The 20,467-nt window shown below is 44.3% G+C and overlaps 1 protein-coding gene across 2 annotated transcripts in view; it reads right to left on the bottom strand.

Annotated features, from left to right (window-relative positions):
• The window catches only part of LOC139530156 (transmembrane protein 117-like), a 107,278-nt gene extending 87,709 nt beyond the window's left edge, over positions 1 to 19,569 (bottom strand). The window contains exons 1-2 of one of the 2 annotated variants that reach the window (XM_071326297.1): positions 19,137 to 19,569; positions 17,320 to 17,626 (exon numbers count right to left, since the gene is read on the bottom strand). In XM_071326297.1, the coding sequence (XP_071182398.1) occupies positions 17,320 to 17,599 (280 nt within the window). In that variant the 5' untranslated portion in view covers positions 17,600 to 17,626; positions 19,137 to 19,569. The remainder of the gene's footprint in view (positions 1 to 17,319; positions 17,627 to 19,136) is intronic. The other variant, XM_071326298.1, reaches the window with a different exon arrangement.
• Positions 19,570 to 20,467: the final 898 nt, after the last annotated feature.

Raw genomic sequence — 20,467 nt, 5'->3', positions numbered from 1 at the left:
GAAGAATAGAGTCTCCTACCATAGTTAGTTATCCTTATTAAATTAAATTAATTCATTAAATCTAAAAAAAAATCCTTGTTAGTTTGTTTTATTTGATCTAAAAATACACATTGACATGTCTCTGAGAGATTGCCTCTCACAACAGATATACCAACCAAGTGTCTGTGTTCATCTAAAGAGCAAGAAAAAAGGGCTGAAAATGGGGCCTTTGCCCGGATTGAACATGTTCAAGATAAAACAGAAACGGTAATGAGGAAATGTTGCAGTTGGGGAACTCAATATCCTCTGACATCAGAGATGCACTGACACAGAACACAGTGCCTTCAGAAAGCATTCACATCCCTTGACTTTTTCCACATTCCCACAGTGGGATTAAAATGGATTTAATTGCCATCTTTTGTCAACGAGCTACACAAGATACTCTGTAATATCAAAGTGGAACAAAAATTGAAAAATAAAACGAATATATCTTGATTAGATAAGTATTCAACCCCCTGAGTCAATCCATGTTAGAATCACCTTTGGCAGCGATCACAGCTGTGAGTCTTTCTGGATAAATCTCAAAGAGCTTTCCCCACCTGGATTATGCAACAATTGCCCATGATTCTTTTCAAAATTCTTCAAGCTCTGTCAAATTGGTTGTTGATCATTGCTAGACAACCATTTTCAGGTCTTGCCATAGATTTTCAAGCAGATTTACGTCAAAACTGTAACTTGGCCACTCAGGAACATTCACTGTCTTATTGGTAAGCAGCTCCAATGTAGATTTGGTCTTGTGTTTAGGTTATTGTCCTAATGAAAGATGAATTAATCTCACAGTCTGGTGGAAAGCAGACTAACCCAGGTTTTTCACTAGGATTTTGGCAGTACTTAGCTCCATTCCTTTTCTTTTTTATCCTGAAAAACTCCCCAGTCCTTAACGATTACAAGCATTCCCATAACATGATGCAGCCACCATTATGTTTGGAAATATGGAGAGTGATTACAGTACTTTCAGAAAGTGTTCAGACCCTTTCAATTTTCCAAATTTTCTTACATTACAGCCTGATTCTAAAAATGATTAAATATTATTTTTTACTCAATATACACACAATACCCCATAATGACAAAGTGAAAACAAGTTTAGAAATGTTTTCACATTTATTAAAATAAAAAATGGAAATACTTTATTTACATAAGTATTCAGACCCTTTTCTATGAGACTCAAAATTGAGCTCAGGTGCATCCTGTTTCCATTGATCATCCTTGAAATGTTTCTACAACTTGATTGGAGTCCACCTGTGGTAAATTCAATTGATTGGACATGATTTGGAAAGGCACACACCTGTCTATATAAGATCCCACAGTTGTCAGAGCAAAAACCAAGCCATGAGGTCGAAGGAATTTTCCGTAGCGCTCCGAGACAGGATTATGTCGAGGCACAGATCTGGGGAAGGGTACCAAAACATTTCTGTAGCATTGAAGGTCCCCAGGAACACAGTGGCCTCCATCATTCTTAAATGGAAGAAGTTTGGAACCACCAAGGCTCTTCCTAGAGCTGGCAGCCTGGCCAAACTGAGAAATCGGGGGAGAAGGGCCTTGGTCGGGGAGGTGACCAAAAACCTGCTGGTCACTGACAGAGCTCCAGAGTTCCTCTGTTGAGATGGGAGAACCTTCCAGAAGGACAACCATCTCTGCAGGACTTCACCAATCAGGCCTTTATGGTAGAATGACCAGACGGAAGCCAATCCTCAGTAAAATGCACATGATAGCCCACTTGGAGTTTGCCAAAAGGCACCTAAATGACTCTCTGGTCTGATGAAACCAAGATTGAACTCTTTGGCCTGAACGCCAAGCGTCACGCCTGGATGAAACCTGCCACCATCCCTACGGTGAATCATGGGGGTGGCAGCATCTTCTGTGTGGATGTTTTTCAGCGGCAGGGACTGGGAAACTAGTCAGGATCGAGGGAAAGATGAACAGAGCAAAGTACAGAGAGCTCATTGATGAAAACCTGCTTCAGAGCGCTCAGGACCTCAGACTGGGGCGAAGGTTCAGTTCCCAATGGGACGACAACCCTAAGCACAAAGACAAGACAGCGCATGAGTGGCTTTGGAACAAGTCTCTGAATGCCCCTGAGTGGCCCAACAGAGCCCGGACTTGAACCCGATCTAACATCTCTGGAGTGTCCTGAAAATAGCTGTGCAGCGAGGCTCTCCATCCAACCTGACAGAGCTTGAGAGGATCTGCAGAGAAGAATGGGAGAAACTTCCCAAATACAGGTGTGGCAAGCTTGTAGCGTCATACCCAAGAAGACTCAAGGCTGTAATCGCTGCCAAAGATGCTTCAAAGTTCTGAGTAAAGGTTCTGAATACTTATGTAAATGTGATTTCATTTTTTATAGAAACCTGTTTTTGCTTTGTCATTATGGGTTATTGTGTTAAGATTGATGAGGGGAATAAATACAACGTAATCCATTTTAGAATAAGGCTGTAACGTAACAAAATGTGGAAAAGGTCAAGGGGTCTGAATCCTTTCCGAATGCACTATTGTTGTTGTATTGGATTTGCCCCAAACAGAACACTTTTTATTGAGGACAAAAAATGCGTTACTTTGCCACATTTCTTCCAATATTACTTCAGTGCTTTGTTGCAAATAGGATGCTTGTTTTGGAATATTTGTAATCTGTAGAGGCTTCCTTATTTATAATCTGTCAAAAAGGTTAATATTGTGGAGTAACTACAATGTTGTTGATCCATCCTCAGTTTTCTCCTATCACAGCCCTTCAACTCGGTAACTGTTAAAAGTCATTGGCCTCATGGTGAAATCCCTAAGCAGGTTCTGTCCTCACCGGCAACTGAGTTAGGAAGGACGCCTGTATCTTTGTAGTGATTGGGTGTATTCACCATGCTTAAAAGGTATTTTCAATGTCTGTTTGTTTTTTTACCCAACTACCAATAGGTGCCATTCTTTGCGAGGCATTGGAAAACCTCCCTGATCTTTGTGGTTGAATCTGTAATTGAAATGCACTGCTCGACTGAGGGACCTTACAGATACTTTTTCTTGCCACTGAACAACTATGTGAACCCTTTGGAATTACCTGGATTTCTGCATAATTTGGTCATCAAATTTGATCTGATCGTCATCTAGACAAACAACAATAGACAAACATAGTGTGCTTAAACCAATAACACACAAATTATTGTACTTCTCTTGTCTATATTGAGTTCATCATTTAAACATTCACAGTGTAGGCTGGAAAAAGTATGTGAACCCCTAGGCTAATGACTAAGCTAATTGGAGTCAGGAGTCAGCTAACCTGGAGTTCAATCAATGAAACGAGATTGGAGATGTTGATTAGAGCTGCCTTGCCCTATAAAAACACTCACAAAATTATGAGTTTGCTATTCACAAGAAGCATTGCATGATGTGAACCATGCCTCGAACAAAAGAGATCTCAGAAGACCAAAGATTAAGAATTGTTGACTTGCATAAAGCAGGAAACGGTTACAAAACTATCTCTGAAAGCCTTGATGTTCATCAGTCCACGGTAAGGCAAATTGTCTATAAATGGAGAAAGTTCAGTACTGTTGCTACTCTCCCTAGGAGTGGCCGTCCTGCAAAGATGACTGCAAGAGCACAGCACAGAATGCTCAATGAGGTTAAGAAGAATCATAGAGTGTCAGCTAAAGACTTACAGAAATCTCTGGAACATGCTAACATCTCTGTTGAAGAATCTACGATACGTAAAACACTAAACAAGATTGGTGTTCATGGAAGGACACCACGGAAGAAGCCACTGCTGTCCAAAAATAACATTGCTGCACGTCTGAAGATTGCAAAAGTGCACCTGGATTTTCCACAGCGCTACTGGCAAAATATTCTGTGAACAGATGAAATTACAGTTGAGTTGTTTGGAAGGAACAAACAACACTGTGTGGAGAAAAAAAGGCACCGCACACCAACATCAAAACCAGTATGGTGGAGGGAGCATCGTGGTTTGTGGCTGCTTTACTGCTTCAGGGCCTGGACAGCTTGCTATCAGCGACGGAAAAATGAATTCCATAACTTATCAAGACAATTTGCAGTAGAATGTTAGGCTATCTGTCCGCCAATTGAAGCTCAACAGAAGTTGGGTGATGCAACAGGACAACGACCCAAAACACAGAAGTAAATCAACAACAGAAGAAAATATGCCTTCTGGAGTGGTCCAATCAGAGTCCTGACCTCAACCGATTGAGATGCTGTGGCATGATCTCAAGAGAACAGTTCACACCAGACATCCCAAGAATATTGCTGGACTGAAACAGTTTTGTAAAGAGGAATGGTATAAAATTCCTCCTGACCGTTGTGCAGGTCTGATGCCCAACTACAGAAAACATTTGGTTGAGGTTATTGCTGCCAAAGGAGGGTCAACCAGTTATTAAATCCAAGGGTTCACATACTTTTTCTTTCCACTGTATGTGTAGGGTACAAGATGAGGTGGTCATTCAAAAATCACAGTAAACACTAGCAAACACTATTATTGCACACATGCAACTTATTATGTGACTTGTTACTCCTGAACTTATTGTGGCTTGCCATAAAAGGAGTTGAATACTTTTATTTAACCATTAACTAGGCAAGTCAGTCAGAACAAATTCTTGTTTACAATGGCGGCCTACCCCAGCCAAACCATCCCCTAACCCGGATGACCCTGGGCCAATTGTGCACCGCCCTAATCCGGGACTCCCAATCCCGGCCGGTTATGATACAGCCTGGAAGCGAACCAGGGTCTGTAGTGAAGCATCTAACACTGAGATGCAGTGCTGCGCCACTCGGGAGCCCAATTCATTTTACATTATGTGGTATTGTGGGTAGGCCAGTGACAGAAATCTATATTTAATCCATTTTAAATTCAGGCTGTAACACAACAAAATATGGAAAAAGTCAAGAGGTGTGAATACTTTCTGAAAGCACTGTAGGCTACTGCAGTCAGACTGTTATTGTCACAGTGTTCCAGAGGAATAAAAACACCAACTGATCAAATATTTAGCTGCCAGTGACAGGGCACCGAGCTGGACATGGAATCAACCCAGGCATGAGATCAAATATTGAGCTTTGAAAAAAACAACCTTAGATTAATAAAGATATCAGGACTTAATTTAATCAATCTATAGCCAACATACAGCCTTCAGATAGCCAACCTACCACAGCTTCTCCTTTTCCATTCCACATATTATATAAACAACCCAATTCATTTACTTACTGTTGGGTCTATAACTGTGTGTCCTGTTTTGTGGTATTGCACCATCAAGTGGTTGTTTGTCCACTCAAACACATCCAGAACAACCATTACTGCCCTCCTTAGGGACCATAAAACAGATAACTTCCCTTTAACACAATCCCAAATGGGCTGGATAGGAGAGAGAGAGCCCTGCTTCACTCCGCCTGGATATCTGAGTTCACACTGCAGCCCCGTCATCCATCACACCGCCAGCTGTGTTACACTCGCCACGGGAATTACCATGACAACAGCGCCAGGGTCCCCAGAGCTACAGCCCACGGTAACTACAAGTCTTCCCAATAAATCAGACACAGGCGGACAGATGTGGCAACTCGCCCTCCTCTCTCTCACCTTCCCGTTCTCCCCCCTTCCATCTCTCTCTCCCTCCTTCCTCCCTCTCTCTATCCCTCCCTCCAATGAGAGATGGAAGGCAGCACTTCCAGCGCCTGGCTGAGGCTGCTTCAGAGACGGCTGGCTGGCCGAGCTAAGCTACTGTCAGAGAGGCTTGTTAAATCATTTCCCCAGTCATTTATGGCAAGGATAAGAGACTTCAATCATCCTAAGTAACCAAGCAATTTCCTTTGCCCATTTCATTTGTTTGCCTCCTCTCTCGCTCTCTCTCACACACACACACACCTGGACCGTTTTAATCTTTCGTTCAAAGCAAATGGATGTTTCGAATGAGTTTACTTTATGAAAAATGCTTGTCATTGTCAGAATACAGTACTAATGTTGTTATGTAAAGATCAACATTTGGTGAAAGGGGGGGGGGTTACTTATGTTGTAGTGTGGATGAACATCTTCACTGTTTACAATTGATCTTGGACATTAAATATTCTGAGAAAGATAACGTGGTTGAGAATGTCAAAATGAATCAAACAGCAAAAAAACAATTCGCTCTAAAACAACAACATGCCTATGTAGAAAGAGCTACTGTCTCAGATAGTGGCACATTCCCCTCTGCCTCAATGCTCTGCTACACACATCAATATTACATTTACAACCCATCAGTCTCAACACAGCTGCAGTCTGCTGGTCCATGTCTGAAATGCACTGCTGTAAACCACATTAAAATCATAAGGGCATTGTTCAGTCCTGGCACTGGTACAATCCTCTGGTATTTAGTGTGAAAGGCCAGCCTCTGAGGGAAACTAATAGATCGGGGTCTGAACTGAACTGTTTCTGTATATTAAACAGAGGATACAATGAGGCGGCATAGGGTTATATACATTATATTTCACAGAGGTGCGTGCACACACACACACACACACTTAAATCCACATGCTCAAGCAAACTGACACTTGGCCACCAGTAGCACCACACACAGAACAATCTTACCTATAATGCACCACTGTAACAACATGTGACAGGAACCAGGTGGCATCCCTGAGACTACAGCTACAGCCAAGGATCAGGATCAAGCAGGAGGAGCAGTGTTTCAAAAGGCGAGGGCGCTTTGCTTTAACAACAGAACAACCATAGGCACCACTCACACCAAGTCATTGACGTTAACTTGGATTTTAAAAAAATCCTAAATTGTCAAAGTCTAACAACAACAAAAAAACTGGGTCTCCCATTTCAGTCTTTCCTCAAGCTGTTTATTGTCACGCCCTGGCCATAGAGAGGCTTTTATTCTCTATTTTGGTTAGGCCAGGGTGTGACTAGGGTTGGCATTCTAGTTTCTTTATTTCTATGTTTTGTATTTCTATGTTTTGGCCAGGTATGGTTCTCAATCAGGGACAGCTGTCTATCGTTGTCTCTGATTGGGAATCATACTTTGGCAGCCTTTTTTCCTTTGGTGTTTGTGGGTAGTTGACTTTGTTAGTGGCACTATAGCCCTAGTAAGCTTCTCTTTGTTTCTTGTTTTGTTGGCGACATTCTAAATGAAAGGAAAATGTACGCTCACCACGCTGCACCTTGGTCCGGTCATTTCCACCTAGACGACGGCCGTGACATTTATACTGTTCTGATTGGCGGTGTGAGCTGGAAAATCCACCATGACTCATATCAAAGAAGCCCTGTTCCCATAGTACTGAATGAAAGATGAATGATCTGGGTTTGACACAGTAAAAGGTACTTCCATGGTCGGTGGGATAGGCTTACTCCTGGTAGGATGACTGGACAAATCCTAAACTAGGACCATTACTCTGCTCAATTTACAATGCTAAACATTCACTGAGAACGCAAGCCTTGGAAAACGCACAGGAAACAAAGTGGCAGACATTATGTTAATCTGAAACTGGTGTGGCACGACAAAGAATGACGGCTTCTATTTGCATTATCTTGATGAAAAGGTGCCTTGTTTTACGATGAAAGCTGGAAGCATTAAATACTGAGTATTGTGCTGGATCAGGGAAGACAGGGAAGACAGGGAACAGGTATGCTGGATCAGGGAAGACAGGGAACAGGTGTGCTGGATCAGGGAAGACAGGGAACAGGTGTGCTGGATCAGGGAAGACAGGGAACAGGTGTGCTGGATCAGGGAAGACAGGGAACAGGTGTGCTGGATCAGGGAAGACAGGGAACGGGTGTGCTGGATCAGGGAAGACAGGGAACGGGTATGCTGGATCAGGGAAGACAGGGAACGGGTATGCTGGATCAGGGAAGACAGGGAACGGGTATGCTGGATCAGGGAAGACAGGGAACGGGTATGCTGGATCAGGGAAGACAGGGAACAGGTAAGACAGGGAACAGGTGTGCTGGATCAGGGAAGACAGGGAACAGGTGTGCTGGATCAGGGAAGACAGGGAACAGGTGTGCTGGATCAGGGAAGACAGGGAACAGGTGTGCTGGATCAGGGAAGACAGGGAACAGGTATGCTGGATCAGGGAAGACAGGGAAGAGGTATGCTGGATCAGGGAAGACAGGGAACAGGTGTGCTGGATCAGGGAAGACAGGGAACAGGTGTGCTGGATCAGGGAAGACAGGGAACAGGTTGCTGGATCAGGGAAGACAGGGAAGAGGTATGCTGGATCAGGGAAGACATGGAACAGGTATGCTGGATCAGGGAAGACATGGAACAGGTATGCTGGATCAGGGAATACATGGAACAGGTATGCTGGATCAGGGAAGACAGGGAAGAGGTATGCTGGATCAGGGAAGACAGGGAACAGGTATGCTGGATCAGGGAAGACAGGGAACAGGTATGCTGGATCAGGGAAGACAGGGAACAGGTGTGCTGGATCAGGGAAGACAGGGAACAGGTGTGCTGGATCAGGGAAGACAGGGAACAGGTGTGCTGGATCAGGGAAGACAGGGAACAGGTGTGCTGGATCAGGGAAGACAGGGAACAGGTGTGCTGGATCAGGGAAGACAGGGAACAGGTGTGCTGGATCAGGGAAGACAGGGAACAGGTGTGCTGGATCAGGGAAGACAGGGAACAGGTTGCTGGATCAGGGAAGACAGGGAACAGGTATGCTGGATCAGGGAAGACATGGAACAGGTATGCTGGATCAGGGAAGACAGGGAACAGGTATGCTGGATCAGGGAAGACAGGGAACAGGTATGCTGGATCAGGGAAGACAGGGAAGAGGTATGCTGGATCAGGGAAGACATGGAACGGGTATGCTGGATCAGGGAAGACAGGGAACGGATGTGCTGGATCAGGGAAGACAGGGAACAGGTATGCTGGATCAGGGAAGACAGGGAACGGGTATGCTGGATCAGGGAAGACAGGGAACAGGTGTGCTGGATCAGGGAAGACAGGGAACAGGTATGCTGGATCAGGGAAGACAGGGAACAGGTGTGCTGGATCAGGGAAGACAGGGAACAGGTGTGCTGGATCAGGGAAGACAGGGAACAGGTATGCTGGATCAGGGAAGACAGGGAAGAGGTATGCTGGATCAGGGAAGACAGGGAACAGGTGTGCTGGATCAGGGAAGACAGGGAACAGGTGTGCTGGATCAGGGAAGACAGGGAACAGGTTGCTGGATCAGGGAAGACAGGGAAGAGGTATGCTGGATCAGGGAAGACATGGAACAGGTATGCTGGATCAGGGAAGACATGGAACAGGTATGCTGGATCAGGGAAGACATGGAACAGGTATGCTGGATCAGGGAATACATGGAACAGGTATGCTGGATCAGGGAAGACAGGGAAGAGGTATGCTGGATCAGGGAAGACAGGGAACAGGTATGCTGGATCAGGGAAGACAGGGAACAGGTATGCTGGATCAGGGAAGACAGGGAACAGGTGTGCTGGATCAGGGAAGACAGGGAACAGGTGTGCTGGATCAGGGAAGACAGGGAACATGTATGCTGGATCAGGGAAGACAGGGAACAGGTGTGCTGGATCAGGGAAGACAGGGAACAGGTGTGCTGGATCAGGGAAGACAGGGAACAGGTGTGCTGGATCAGGGAAGACAGGGAACAGGTTGCTGGATCAGGGAAGACAGGGAACAGGTATGCTGGATCAGGGAAGACATGGAACAGGTATGCTGGATCAGGGAAGACAGGGAACAGGTATGCTGGATCAGGGAAGACAGGGAACAGGTATGCTGGATCAGGGAAGACAGGGAAGAGGTATGCTGGATCAGGGAAGACATGGAACGGGTATGCTGGATCAGGGAAGACAGGGAACGGATGTGCTGGATCAGGGAAGACAGGGAACAGGTATGCTGGATCAGGGAAGACAGGGAACGGGTATGCTGGATCAGGGAAGACAGGGAACAGGTGTGCTGGATCAGGGAAGACAGGGAACAGGTATGCTGGATCAGGGAAGACAGGGAACAGGTGTGCTGGATCAGGGAAGACAGGGAACAGGTATGCTGGATCAGGGAAGACAGGGAACAGGTGTGCTGGATCAGGGAAGACAGGGAACAGGTATGCTGGATCAGGGAAGACAGGGAACAGGTGTGCTGGATCAGGGAAGACAGGTAACAGGTATGCTGGATCAGGGAAGACAGGTAACAGGTAACAGGTATGCTGGATCAGGGAAGACAGGGAACAGGTGTGCTGGATCAGGGAAGACAGGGAACAGGTGTGCTGGATCAGGGAAGACAGGTAACAGGTATGCTGGATCAGGGAAGACAGGTAACAGGTATGCTGGATCAGGGAAGACAGGGAACAGGTGTGCTGGATCAGGGAAGACAGGGAACAGGTGTGCTGGATCAGGGAAGACAGGTAACAGGTATGCTGGATCAGGGAAGACAGGGAACAGGTGTGCTGGATCAGGGAAGACAGGGAACAGGTGTGCTGGATCAGGGAAGACAGGTAACAGGTATGCTGGATCAGGGAAGACAGGTAACAGGTATGCTGGATCAGGGAAGACAGGGAAGAGGTATGCTGGATCAGGGAAGACAGGGAACAGGTGTGCTGGATCAGGGAAGACAGGTAACAGGTATGCTGGATCAGGGAAGACAGGTAACAGGTATGCTGGATCAGGGAAGACAGGGAATAGGTATGCTGGATGTACTGTACAACTACTGGTCACCCTGAAGAAGTTCAGTGATGCCAAAATGTTGGTGGTTTTTTACCCAATAAATTACTGGGAGGTTATACATATGGAGTGTGCGACTCTCTTTGTTTTTATAGCTTACAGTTTATTATCCATTAGTAAGCACCTCTACACTAAATAATTTTATCTGGGTGTACGCCAGCTCATGCTTTTTATTGCCTACTGGTTAACAACACAGAAGATGCAGTATACCAAATCTAATACAATACCGAGCATGCAACCTCACATGGGCAGATAAAACCAATTCACCATGTCCTTGTTTAAACCATGTCCTTGTTTTAATAACAAAGGTACAGAGACAGCCAAGATCTCACTGAATGACCAGAAGACATGCCACTCAATGGGAGAGCACATAGCCTTGAGTGGCTGGGTGAAATAGCATAGGTTGTCCATGTGCCTGCGAGGTAGTCATAACCCCCATAGTCTGTCACTAACCATCCATCACCTTGTGCTGTGTGCAGTGTGGCTGGCTGTGCTATCGGAGAATAAAAACACAACCCCTCTGTTCTCACTACCTCCTCTCATTCCCCTAGATAGCAGCCAACGTTATTGCTAACACAACAAAAGCAGTGAATATTTGGAATGGGAACAAAGTATTGTGTCACAAATGGATTCATGTATGAGTGGGTTCTGGTTAAGTCGCGTATAGTCCTCTGTGAAGAAGCCATATCGCCAGTGGGATGTGGTGTAATTCACCGTAAAATGAGTGGTTGTGATATTCAGATTTTTCTAGGCCATCATAATGATAAATGATGCAGCGGAATGTGTCAGCAAGCAAAACAATGTCTGTTTTCCATTTAGTTACAAATTGATACGTAGCTAGCTAATATCAGCATGAGTAACGCCATCTAGTATGCAAGAAAGACAAGAAGCTTCATTTGGAGAAAGGAAATCCCAGTGCTCAGATAAAGAGCTTGGCATTTACTGTACAAAGACTCTCATTACTATTATAATACTTTTGTCCTATTTATTCTTCATGAATAAGATATTACTGTACTTGTAGTGAAGTAGGTGTGCATGGCTCCACATCATGTGCCTGTGTTAATGATACATCATGGATGATATCTCTTCACACAAAGTCACCGTGGGCATCAGTGGCTCTTCTCTGTGCTCTGCTCGTCACTGATTTTTAGGATTACATAACAGCACTGCAAATTTGTTGTGCTGAACGCTCCTTTGTCCCTCGCCATTGCTCTTCATTTTCAATCTCTCCCTGCTTCTCTCTATCGCATACTCACTCAATCCCACACATACACCATCTGTTCCCTCTGCACTCTGTGCTGCTCTGCTCTGTGCTGCTCTGCTCTGTGGCCTGTGAAGTGCATTAGTCCTACCTGGCTCCAGCTCTAAAAAGGGAGAGCCCAGCTAGCACATTTGGTTCCTTGGAAGTTGTGGGAGCGTATGTTTTTGGTTTCACATTGGTTGTGGGAACGAAGCCATGTGTTTCCTGACCAGTAAAACGGAATGTTTTTTAAACATTCTGATAACAGGAGTGAACATTTCACCTGTTCTGGGAACGTTTGTTTTTAGGTTGCAGGGGGTTTCTCAGAACATTTTACTCTGGTTCCTTGAAAGTTTTCCTGGGAGGTTTTATTAACGGTCTGATAATGAAAATTATAGGTTAGTTTTCTTCATGTTCTAAGAACGGAATTTAAGAGCTAATTTATGTTATTGTGTAGAATTCACATTTTTAGAACATTCCGAGAACATTGCCAAGAACTACATAAAAAAAAAGAGAACCATACCCAGCTAACACACAAAGTTCTGAGAACCAAATGTTTCTTAGAGCTTGGTGAGAGCGTGGTTGTCCTATGGTTATTTTGTATACAACCTTCCCATAACATTTCCTACAGGTTTCCTTGTGGTTCTTGACACACCTCTTGACAATGTTCTCAAATTGTTCTCAAATTGAACTTTAAGAAACAACGTTCTTCTGTGGGAATTTCAGTACAATGTTTTCCTCATGGTTCTATTTAAAGCCATGTTATCAGAACATTCAGAGAATGTTAAGAAATAATGTTCTTCTGTGAGAATTTCTGTACTTTTCTGCATGGTTCAATGTAAAGTCATGTTCTCTGTACATTAAGAAAAACGTTCCATAACAACCACAAGAAATCATTAGTAACAGTCCCCAAAAAATTCTAAGAATGTTATTTATAAAAATGTGCGTTCCGTTCTCAGCATCAACAAAACTATCTCTATCCTCTATCTTGTTAAGTGTGTTCAGGTGTGGTGACCGCACCCACTAATTGGCCACACCTGATCTTAATGAATGCTTGTTCCTTTGAAATAGGGTCTGTTTGAATAGACTAAAATTAGCAGCTTTGTATGAGTTAAAAAAACAAGGCATGCTAGCTCCATCCTGGTGGCACACTGGACTAATCCCATGGATAGAGAGCAGAAGATCATAGGTTTAAAATCACACTGACCCTGTGCCACAACAAAAAAAGAAATGTGTTTGCATGATGAATGCCTAATCAAATGAATTTCCATGTGTCCTATCTGTGCTTGGAGTTCAAAACTGTTGACCTTATTATTTTTCTCCCTTTTTCTCCCCAATTGGTAGTTACAGTCTTGTCCCATCACTGCAACTCCCGTATGGACTCGGGAGAGGTCGAGAGCCATGCGTCCTCCGAAACACGACCCTGCCAAGCCACACTGCTTACTTAACTTGGAAGTCAGCCGCACCAATGTGTCGGAGGAAACACCGTACAACTGGCGACCGTGTCAGCGTGCATACGCTGGCCCGCACGCGATGTGACAAGGACATCTCGGCCGGCCAAACCCTCCCCTAATCCGGACGACACTGTGCCAATTGTGCGTCGCCTTGTGGGTCTCCCGGTCACAGCCGGCTTTGACACAGCCCGGGATTGAACCCAGATCTGTAGTGACGCCTCAAACACTGCAGTGCCTTAGATCGCTGCGCCACTCGAGAGGCCCCTAGCTAGCAGTATTATTAAAAGTCTTATTGCAAGTTCTCAGAATGTTATGTGCTAGCTGGGTATCCCGCACCATTCCTAGAACATTGTGGTAAGGTTGTGTGCAAAATAACTATAGGACAGCCACGCTCTCACCAAGCTCTAAAAAACATATGGTTCTCAGAACGTTATGTGCTAGCTGGGTTTGAAAGGATTATAATAGAGACATGAGGTTTGGACCACAGGAGGTTGGTGGCACCTTAATTGTGGAGGACGGGCTCATTGTAATGGCTGAAACAGAATCAATGGCATGATATCGAACCCATTCCATTCACTCCATTCCAGCCATTATTATGAGCCGTCCTCCCCTCAGCAAACTCCTGTGGTTTGGACCATTGGCTTTCTCAGAGGATTATCTACACTATTAACATATTATCTTACCCATTGGTCAAAATATTATTTTTTGATTGGACATATGGTTCTCAGAACGTTATGTGCTAGCTGGGAAAGGAGCAGGCAGTCTACTTTGCTTTCTGTTCTCTCCGTATACCCTGAAGCCCTGGGCTTTAAGTGTAGAGCACTGACCTGAATACACTGCCCTCAGAGGAAAGCCACTCTGAGTACCGATTGAAGACCACGTGACAAGATTCCTAGCAATTATGAAAGATCAACGGAACTGTAGTGCTGTAAATGCATTAAAGATGCCTGCTTTTGTGTAGGAGTAAAAAAGCTAAGTGGATTCAAACTCTCACATTTAGTTCATATGAAAATTAACAGTGGAGGCATCCAGGTATAGAAAAATAAGTAATTAATAGGATAATTCAATAGATTAAGCCTTGGAAGATGTGGAAGGACAGAGCAGCTATCAGAAATATACCCATTCATTAGCATAGTGGGAATTTTCCCTTTCTCTTAAGTGAAGACTACAATTCTATATTTACAGAGCAGCAGCACATGGAATAGTCATGGTCCCCTCAGATTCTATTTATGCTCTGTGGAGACAGTCAGAGACCGGAGAGACTAGAAAGATCATCCAGGCTGTGACCCCACTAATTACAGGCATTAACATCTCATCTGAGGAAGACGGCCCGGCCAATATCCCGGGTTAAGTGAGCGGGAAATGGAAGGAGTGAGTTACAGGAAGTCATCTGAGCCCCTTCACAGGGTAAACAGAGGAAGTGCCGAGGAAGGGTCACAGTCAGTGGCAGGTCTGTGATATGCAAAGGAGGGAGGTGGGTGGGTGGGTGAGAAGGGAGGACAGAGGGGGGTGGCAGGGAGGAGTGGAAGGGGGGGGGTGGATGTAGTCTGAAAAGGGAGGAGAGAGGTAACGGAGTGCTGCTGTACTGTGTGGCTCAGTTGGCAGAGCATGGCACGTGCAATGCCAGGGTAGTGGGTTCGATTCCCACGGGGGAGCAGTACATAAATGTATGCATTCACAACTACGTTGCACTGGATAAGAGCGTTGGCTAAATGACAAAAATGTCAAGTGTAAAAAACGTGTGGAAGAGGAAGGGGTGGAGGTGTAGATGGCATGGGAGTGAGGAGATAGGGGGTGGTGTGGGAGTGAGAAAGAATATGTGAGGTGGCAGGAAGGTGACAGGACAGAAGGATGGAGGAGTTGAGGCTGATCAAATGCAGAAGGTGACAGAAGGATGGAGCAGTTGAGGCTGATCAAATGCAGTAGAAGGTGACAGGACAGGAGGGTGGAGGAGTTAAGGCTGATCAAATGCAGTAGAAGGTGACAGGACAGGAGGATGGAGGAGTTGAGGCTGATCAAATGCAGTAGAAGGTGACAGGACAGAAGGATGGAGGAATTGAGGCTGATCAAATGCGGTAGAAGGTAACAGGACAGAAGGATGGAGGAATTGAGGCTGATCAAATGTGGTAGAAGGTGAAAGGATGGAGGAGTTGAGGCTGATCAAATGCAGAAGGTGACAGAAGGATGGAGCAGTTGAGGCTGATCAAATGCAGTAGAAGGTGAGAGGACAGGAGGGTGGAGGAGTTGAGGCTGATCAAATGCAGTAGAAGGTGACAGGACAGGAGGATGGAGGAGTTGAGGCTGATCAAATGCAGTAGAAGGTGACAGGACAGAAGGATGGAGGAATTGAGGCTGATCAAATGCGGTAGACGGTGACAGGACAGAAGGATGGAGGAATTGAGGCTGATCAAATGTGGTAGAAGGTGAAAGGATGGAGGAGTTGAGGCTGATCAAATGCAGTAGAAGGTAGAGAAGTGGTGGTATAATGTGTGTCAGTGTTTAGGATAGCAGGTGTTTCTTTCCCACCCTAACTAACATCACAAAAACATCTCATGAGAATGGATGGACTTTTCAGTTGTGTTTGTAGTAGGGCTGACCCCATTTAGTTGACTGGACGATTGTTTGACCTATAGGCTGTTGGTCGACCAAGATTGTTTAAGACGATCAGTGGCAAATATATTTTAGGCTTTATGACACGAGACACCCGTCTGATTCACACCTGTCTGAGTGGACTAATCCATTGCGGAGGCCGCAGGGATGGCACACCAGTATCATCAGTAGTACATTTACTGTTAAATACCATCATTTCTAATCTACAATGTTTGTTTAGTTACGGTCATTTCTGTTAATGCATTCAATATATTATTACAGTCTTACCGTTGTCATTGTAGGTGTGGACACGTTGTTTGCAGAGCGGACAACCTAGGCTACACTTGTGAGAAAACAGTTGTCAATTCATTCATTGTCTTTTGGTTGGAGTGCTCCTGTCAATGTTTAGTAAGGACACGCATAGAAGTAGGCCTAGTCTACCTGGCCTGCGCGCAAATGTAGACCTATAAATGTACCCATTTGGGGATCTGATACTATTTCTGATTGTCTTAACTCACCACCACTGTGGAGCTTCTCAAAGTCATTTTTGCTTCGATCTCAAACAGCAAGTAAACAAAGTCTGTTTTTACATCCATTGAGAATGACAATAGTTCTTCAAAGAAGCCTATTTGAAAAATATTTCCATCTCTCTCTCTTTAGATAACGACTTGGCATGAAAAGGGGGAAAATGTCATGCTCTGATCCAGTGGAAACGTCATTAAAAAAAGGCCTACCTGATTACTTCTTATCCCTTGCGCAAATAGTTTACGGAAACTCTGAGGGCCAACATATTTTATACAATGTTGCACGTTTGCTGTCGCCAATGTGATGTATAGGATATTTATTTTTATTAGGATATTTTTTACCTGCGGGCTGCAATGTTTTTATTTAGGCTATTTTTACATATTGGCAAAGGCAATAGAAGTGACTTTTAGATTTGTATAATTTTCCTTTAGATATAATTTTGATTAACCACATGACATTGATTTCAAGATATGAAGACTTTATTATAAATGAAATGAAACTGTTCCACAAAAATGTGCATATTACAAAATGTGCAATCATCAGTAGATGAATCATCAGCACGCAGATCAGTAGAAATAGTACGATAACGTGGCACTCCAAATGGAAAAGGTTGCCGACCGCTGGTGTAGCCTATTACCGGCAACTTCAGGAGCTTAATGGCAGAATCAAACATAGGGTGTGTCTATATATGGAAAAATACACGTTTTAAAATTTCAACCATCCTATTGGTCGAAAGAACAGACAACTCTCGGTCGACCAAGATTTGTTTTTAGTCTGGGACAGCCCTAGTTTGTAGGGCTGCATTCTTCATTAAGGCGCGCATGACTTACCAAAGAGCCTGCGGTGGAATATGAACTTCCCGGCAAACATTCCAGTGACAATGGCCATCAGCCACGACATGACTTTGAGGACGCTCCATCCTCCGCCAGGGTACTTGTTCACTATGAAGGAGAAGCAGTTTCCCACCACAATCATGTGAGCCTCCGTCTGGCTGTGGGAGACAGGGTCCTCGGCGAAGATGAGGAAGTTGCAGAAGGTGACAAGGTAGGCCACGAACAGACGGGACCATGGGTGCTGGAAATAATAGCGGAAGCAGGGATCTATATCCATCTTGAAGGACCCCAAGCCACAGTCCACCTGAAGAGGGAGAGAAGATCATTGCCTGAGTGAAATCCACAGTGGATTACAATGGAAATATTTCTGAGATAATAGAGGAAATAACAGAGCAATCTGTCCAGATTGGTATTATTCTAAATTCAGACTACTCAGAATATTCCGTACTGTGATCATCATACCAACAGCAGGACAGACAACCAGTCCATCATCCAGACTGAGATTATCTGAGAAAAACGTCAGGGAGAGGTCCTAACTCCAATCTATTAGTCTGCTCAACAGTGCAGCCTCAGAGCTTCATCATGGTCGTTTTGTCCTCAAAATTACATTTACATTTACATTTAAGTCATTTAGCAGACGCTCTTATCCAGAGCGACTTAAAAAAATAAACAAAATGGTGCCCATTTGCATTTATTTTAGATTTCTCTTCTAATCCATTAATTTGCCAGGGATGACCTTTGATTTCAGAGGTTCTCCAGAGACCCTTCCCTCAATCAATTAGATCATGTAAAAATACAGTGTCATACAAGGAAGTCTCTTGGAGCTCACATTAAGTACTTAGCTGCACATCCCTCAGATTTAGCACCATCATGCTGATATTTTGGTTCCACTGCCGGGCAGTGCTTGGGTCAGTTCCCAGCAGGACAGTAAACCCTCTGTATTTTTAAATCTGTCGCCTATTATTCATTCCAGGACTCCACCTCATCACTTACTCATCCACTAACTCACCCCTTGACTGCCTTGCCTTTTCCTGGCGCTCCCAAATCTGTCCTCTTCTGCCTCCGACCCTGTTTCCTCAAATATCCACACTGGGAATTTGTATGATCATGTAAGGCCCCAGATTAAGAGCAGTGTCAAACTGGGCTATGTGGATATTACATTTCACCAACATCAAATTTGTCTTGCTGTAATGTGCTACCTTAGGTGTTGTTGGTGTTATATGGCTCAGCTCACAGTGGATGGTCTTTTATCAGAAGAGGCAGAGTGAAACATCCCTCTATCAATCATTAAGACTGAGATATGATGCATCATCTATGTGATGATGATGATGATGATGATGTAGATAAAATAAAATAAATCCACACAGCTTGTTTTTCTTCTGGACCACCTTAAGAAATATGTCTGCTGCTGTACTGACCAATAAGAAGGACGTACATAAAAAAACTACAGGAAATTCAGAACACGAGTTCCATAATTGAAGTCTCCCCTTCTCTCCCTCGTTCTAGCTATTTCTGGTTCTCATGTGAGCTCAATCATTAAGTCGATGAACAGATGCATCTCCACATCGTCACAACAGCGATGCTGTGGTGTGTCTGCTAATGTCACGGCAGATCTAGCCCATCTCAGATAACACTAGATCCCTATGCTTTAGCAGCCCCGAATGGAATTATCTGATTACACAACTGAAACCTACCCCTTGCACAATAATGGTGTGTGCAAGCCATCTACATATAGATTTCATGAGAAAGCATCCCCTGTACTTTGATATGGATAGTCTACACGCACGCCACGCACACGTACGCCACGCACTTACCTGTTCCACGCTGCTTTGCGTTTCCCTCTCAATCGGTATTGTAAGGACGAGAAGCCCCGCTCGGCTCTCTCTCCTGCCTCATCAATCCCTGCGAGCCGACAGCGGCGCTCTAATCGTTGTAACTACGAGAGGGGTAAACACGGCTGGCTCGGCTGTGGCGGGATTATCCATGCGACCTGTTGTTGCTAAAACAGAGGCACCCCCCAAATCCTCTGCCATTGTGCTGGCTGTCCATGCAGCGGCGGGGCAGGGCAGCGAGGCGCTGCTTTGTCAGCACTGGCCTCTGTCTGTGGTGATGACGCTGGAGAGGCGCGCTGTGGATATATGCTTCTATCCGAACGACGGCCGCAAACCATCAGTGCGTTGCAATGTAACAAACACATTGAGCTTCCACTGGTGGCAGGGTGATTTCCCTAATGCGATATTTATTTATTTCCTTGTGAAATATTTATTTATATCCGGAGGGGAGGGGATGAAATCAGCAGACAGGAAGCATTTGAAAAAAAGCCTCGTGGTACTGTACAATTCCAGATGTTGTGTTAAGCAGGCTTTCACAGCTATGTCCTCACATCACCGAAAGAGGAAAAATATTTCGTAGGCTTACACTAGGACGCAACTTGAATTAATCAAAATATCAATTGCATAACAAAAGGCAAATATTTGCAATAGCATATTGGAGTAAAACACAATTATATTGAATATTGCATAATGCTTTTCAATTCCAAATGCAACTTTAGTCTAAACAATTTAATCCATCGGCATATTACAGTCCCCTGCCAAGGCTTTAGGATGAGATAACTGAGCCTACAAACAAATATGGAAATCACAGATGTGGGCCTGTAACAAAGTTCTTAGTCATTGCAATGTGTGATACATCTTCATATAGCCTAAATCTAATTGAATTGAATGTAGCTTATAGTTAAAGTTATTGTCCACTGCCATCAAATAGCCTACTGATACTGATTATAAGCCTAATGTGTAGACTCGTATCTATAGCTACTAGATTTTAAACCGGAAATCTGAAAATTGGTTGTGTTATTCGGAAGCATTGCATCGCAAACAATAGGATACATTGCAAAAGTTACAAATGTAACACTGCCGATGTAACGCTGCAGATCAGATGTTACAGTTCAGTCTAGACTGGAATGGATACAATGTAACAAATGTGACATGCCCCTCAAGCTAGACTGTAGCCTATAAAATAACTAGCTCGTCCGTTCCAGTGTATAGAAAACGATCAGACTTCCTGAATCATGAGGTCAAAGTATCGTATATATATATGTTTTGTTGTCATTTGAATAATGCAGGAACGTAATAATTCATTCATGTGT

The sequence above is a fragment of the Salvelinus alpinus genome, chromosome 9 (genome assembly GCF_045679555.1).
Source record: "Salvelinus alpinus chromosome 9, SLU_Salpinus.1, whole genome shotgun sequence".
Lineage (NCBI taxonomy): Eukaryota > Metazoa > Chordata > Actinopteri > Salmoniformes > Salmonidae > Salvelinus > Salvelinus alpinus.
The sequence above is the reverse complement of the archived record's forward strand: the minus strand, read 5'-3'. Positions and strand labels throughout refer to the sequence as shown.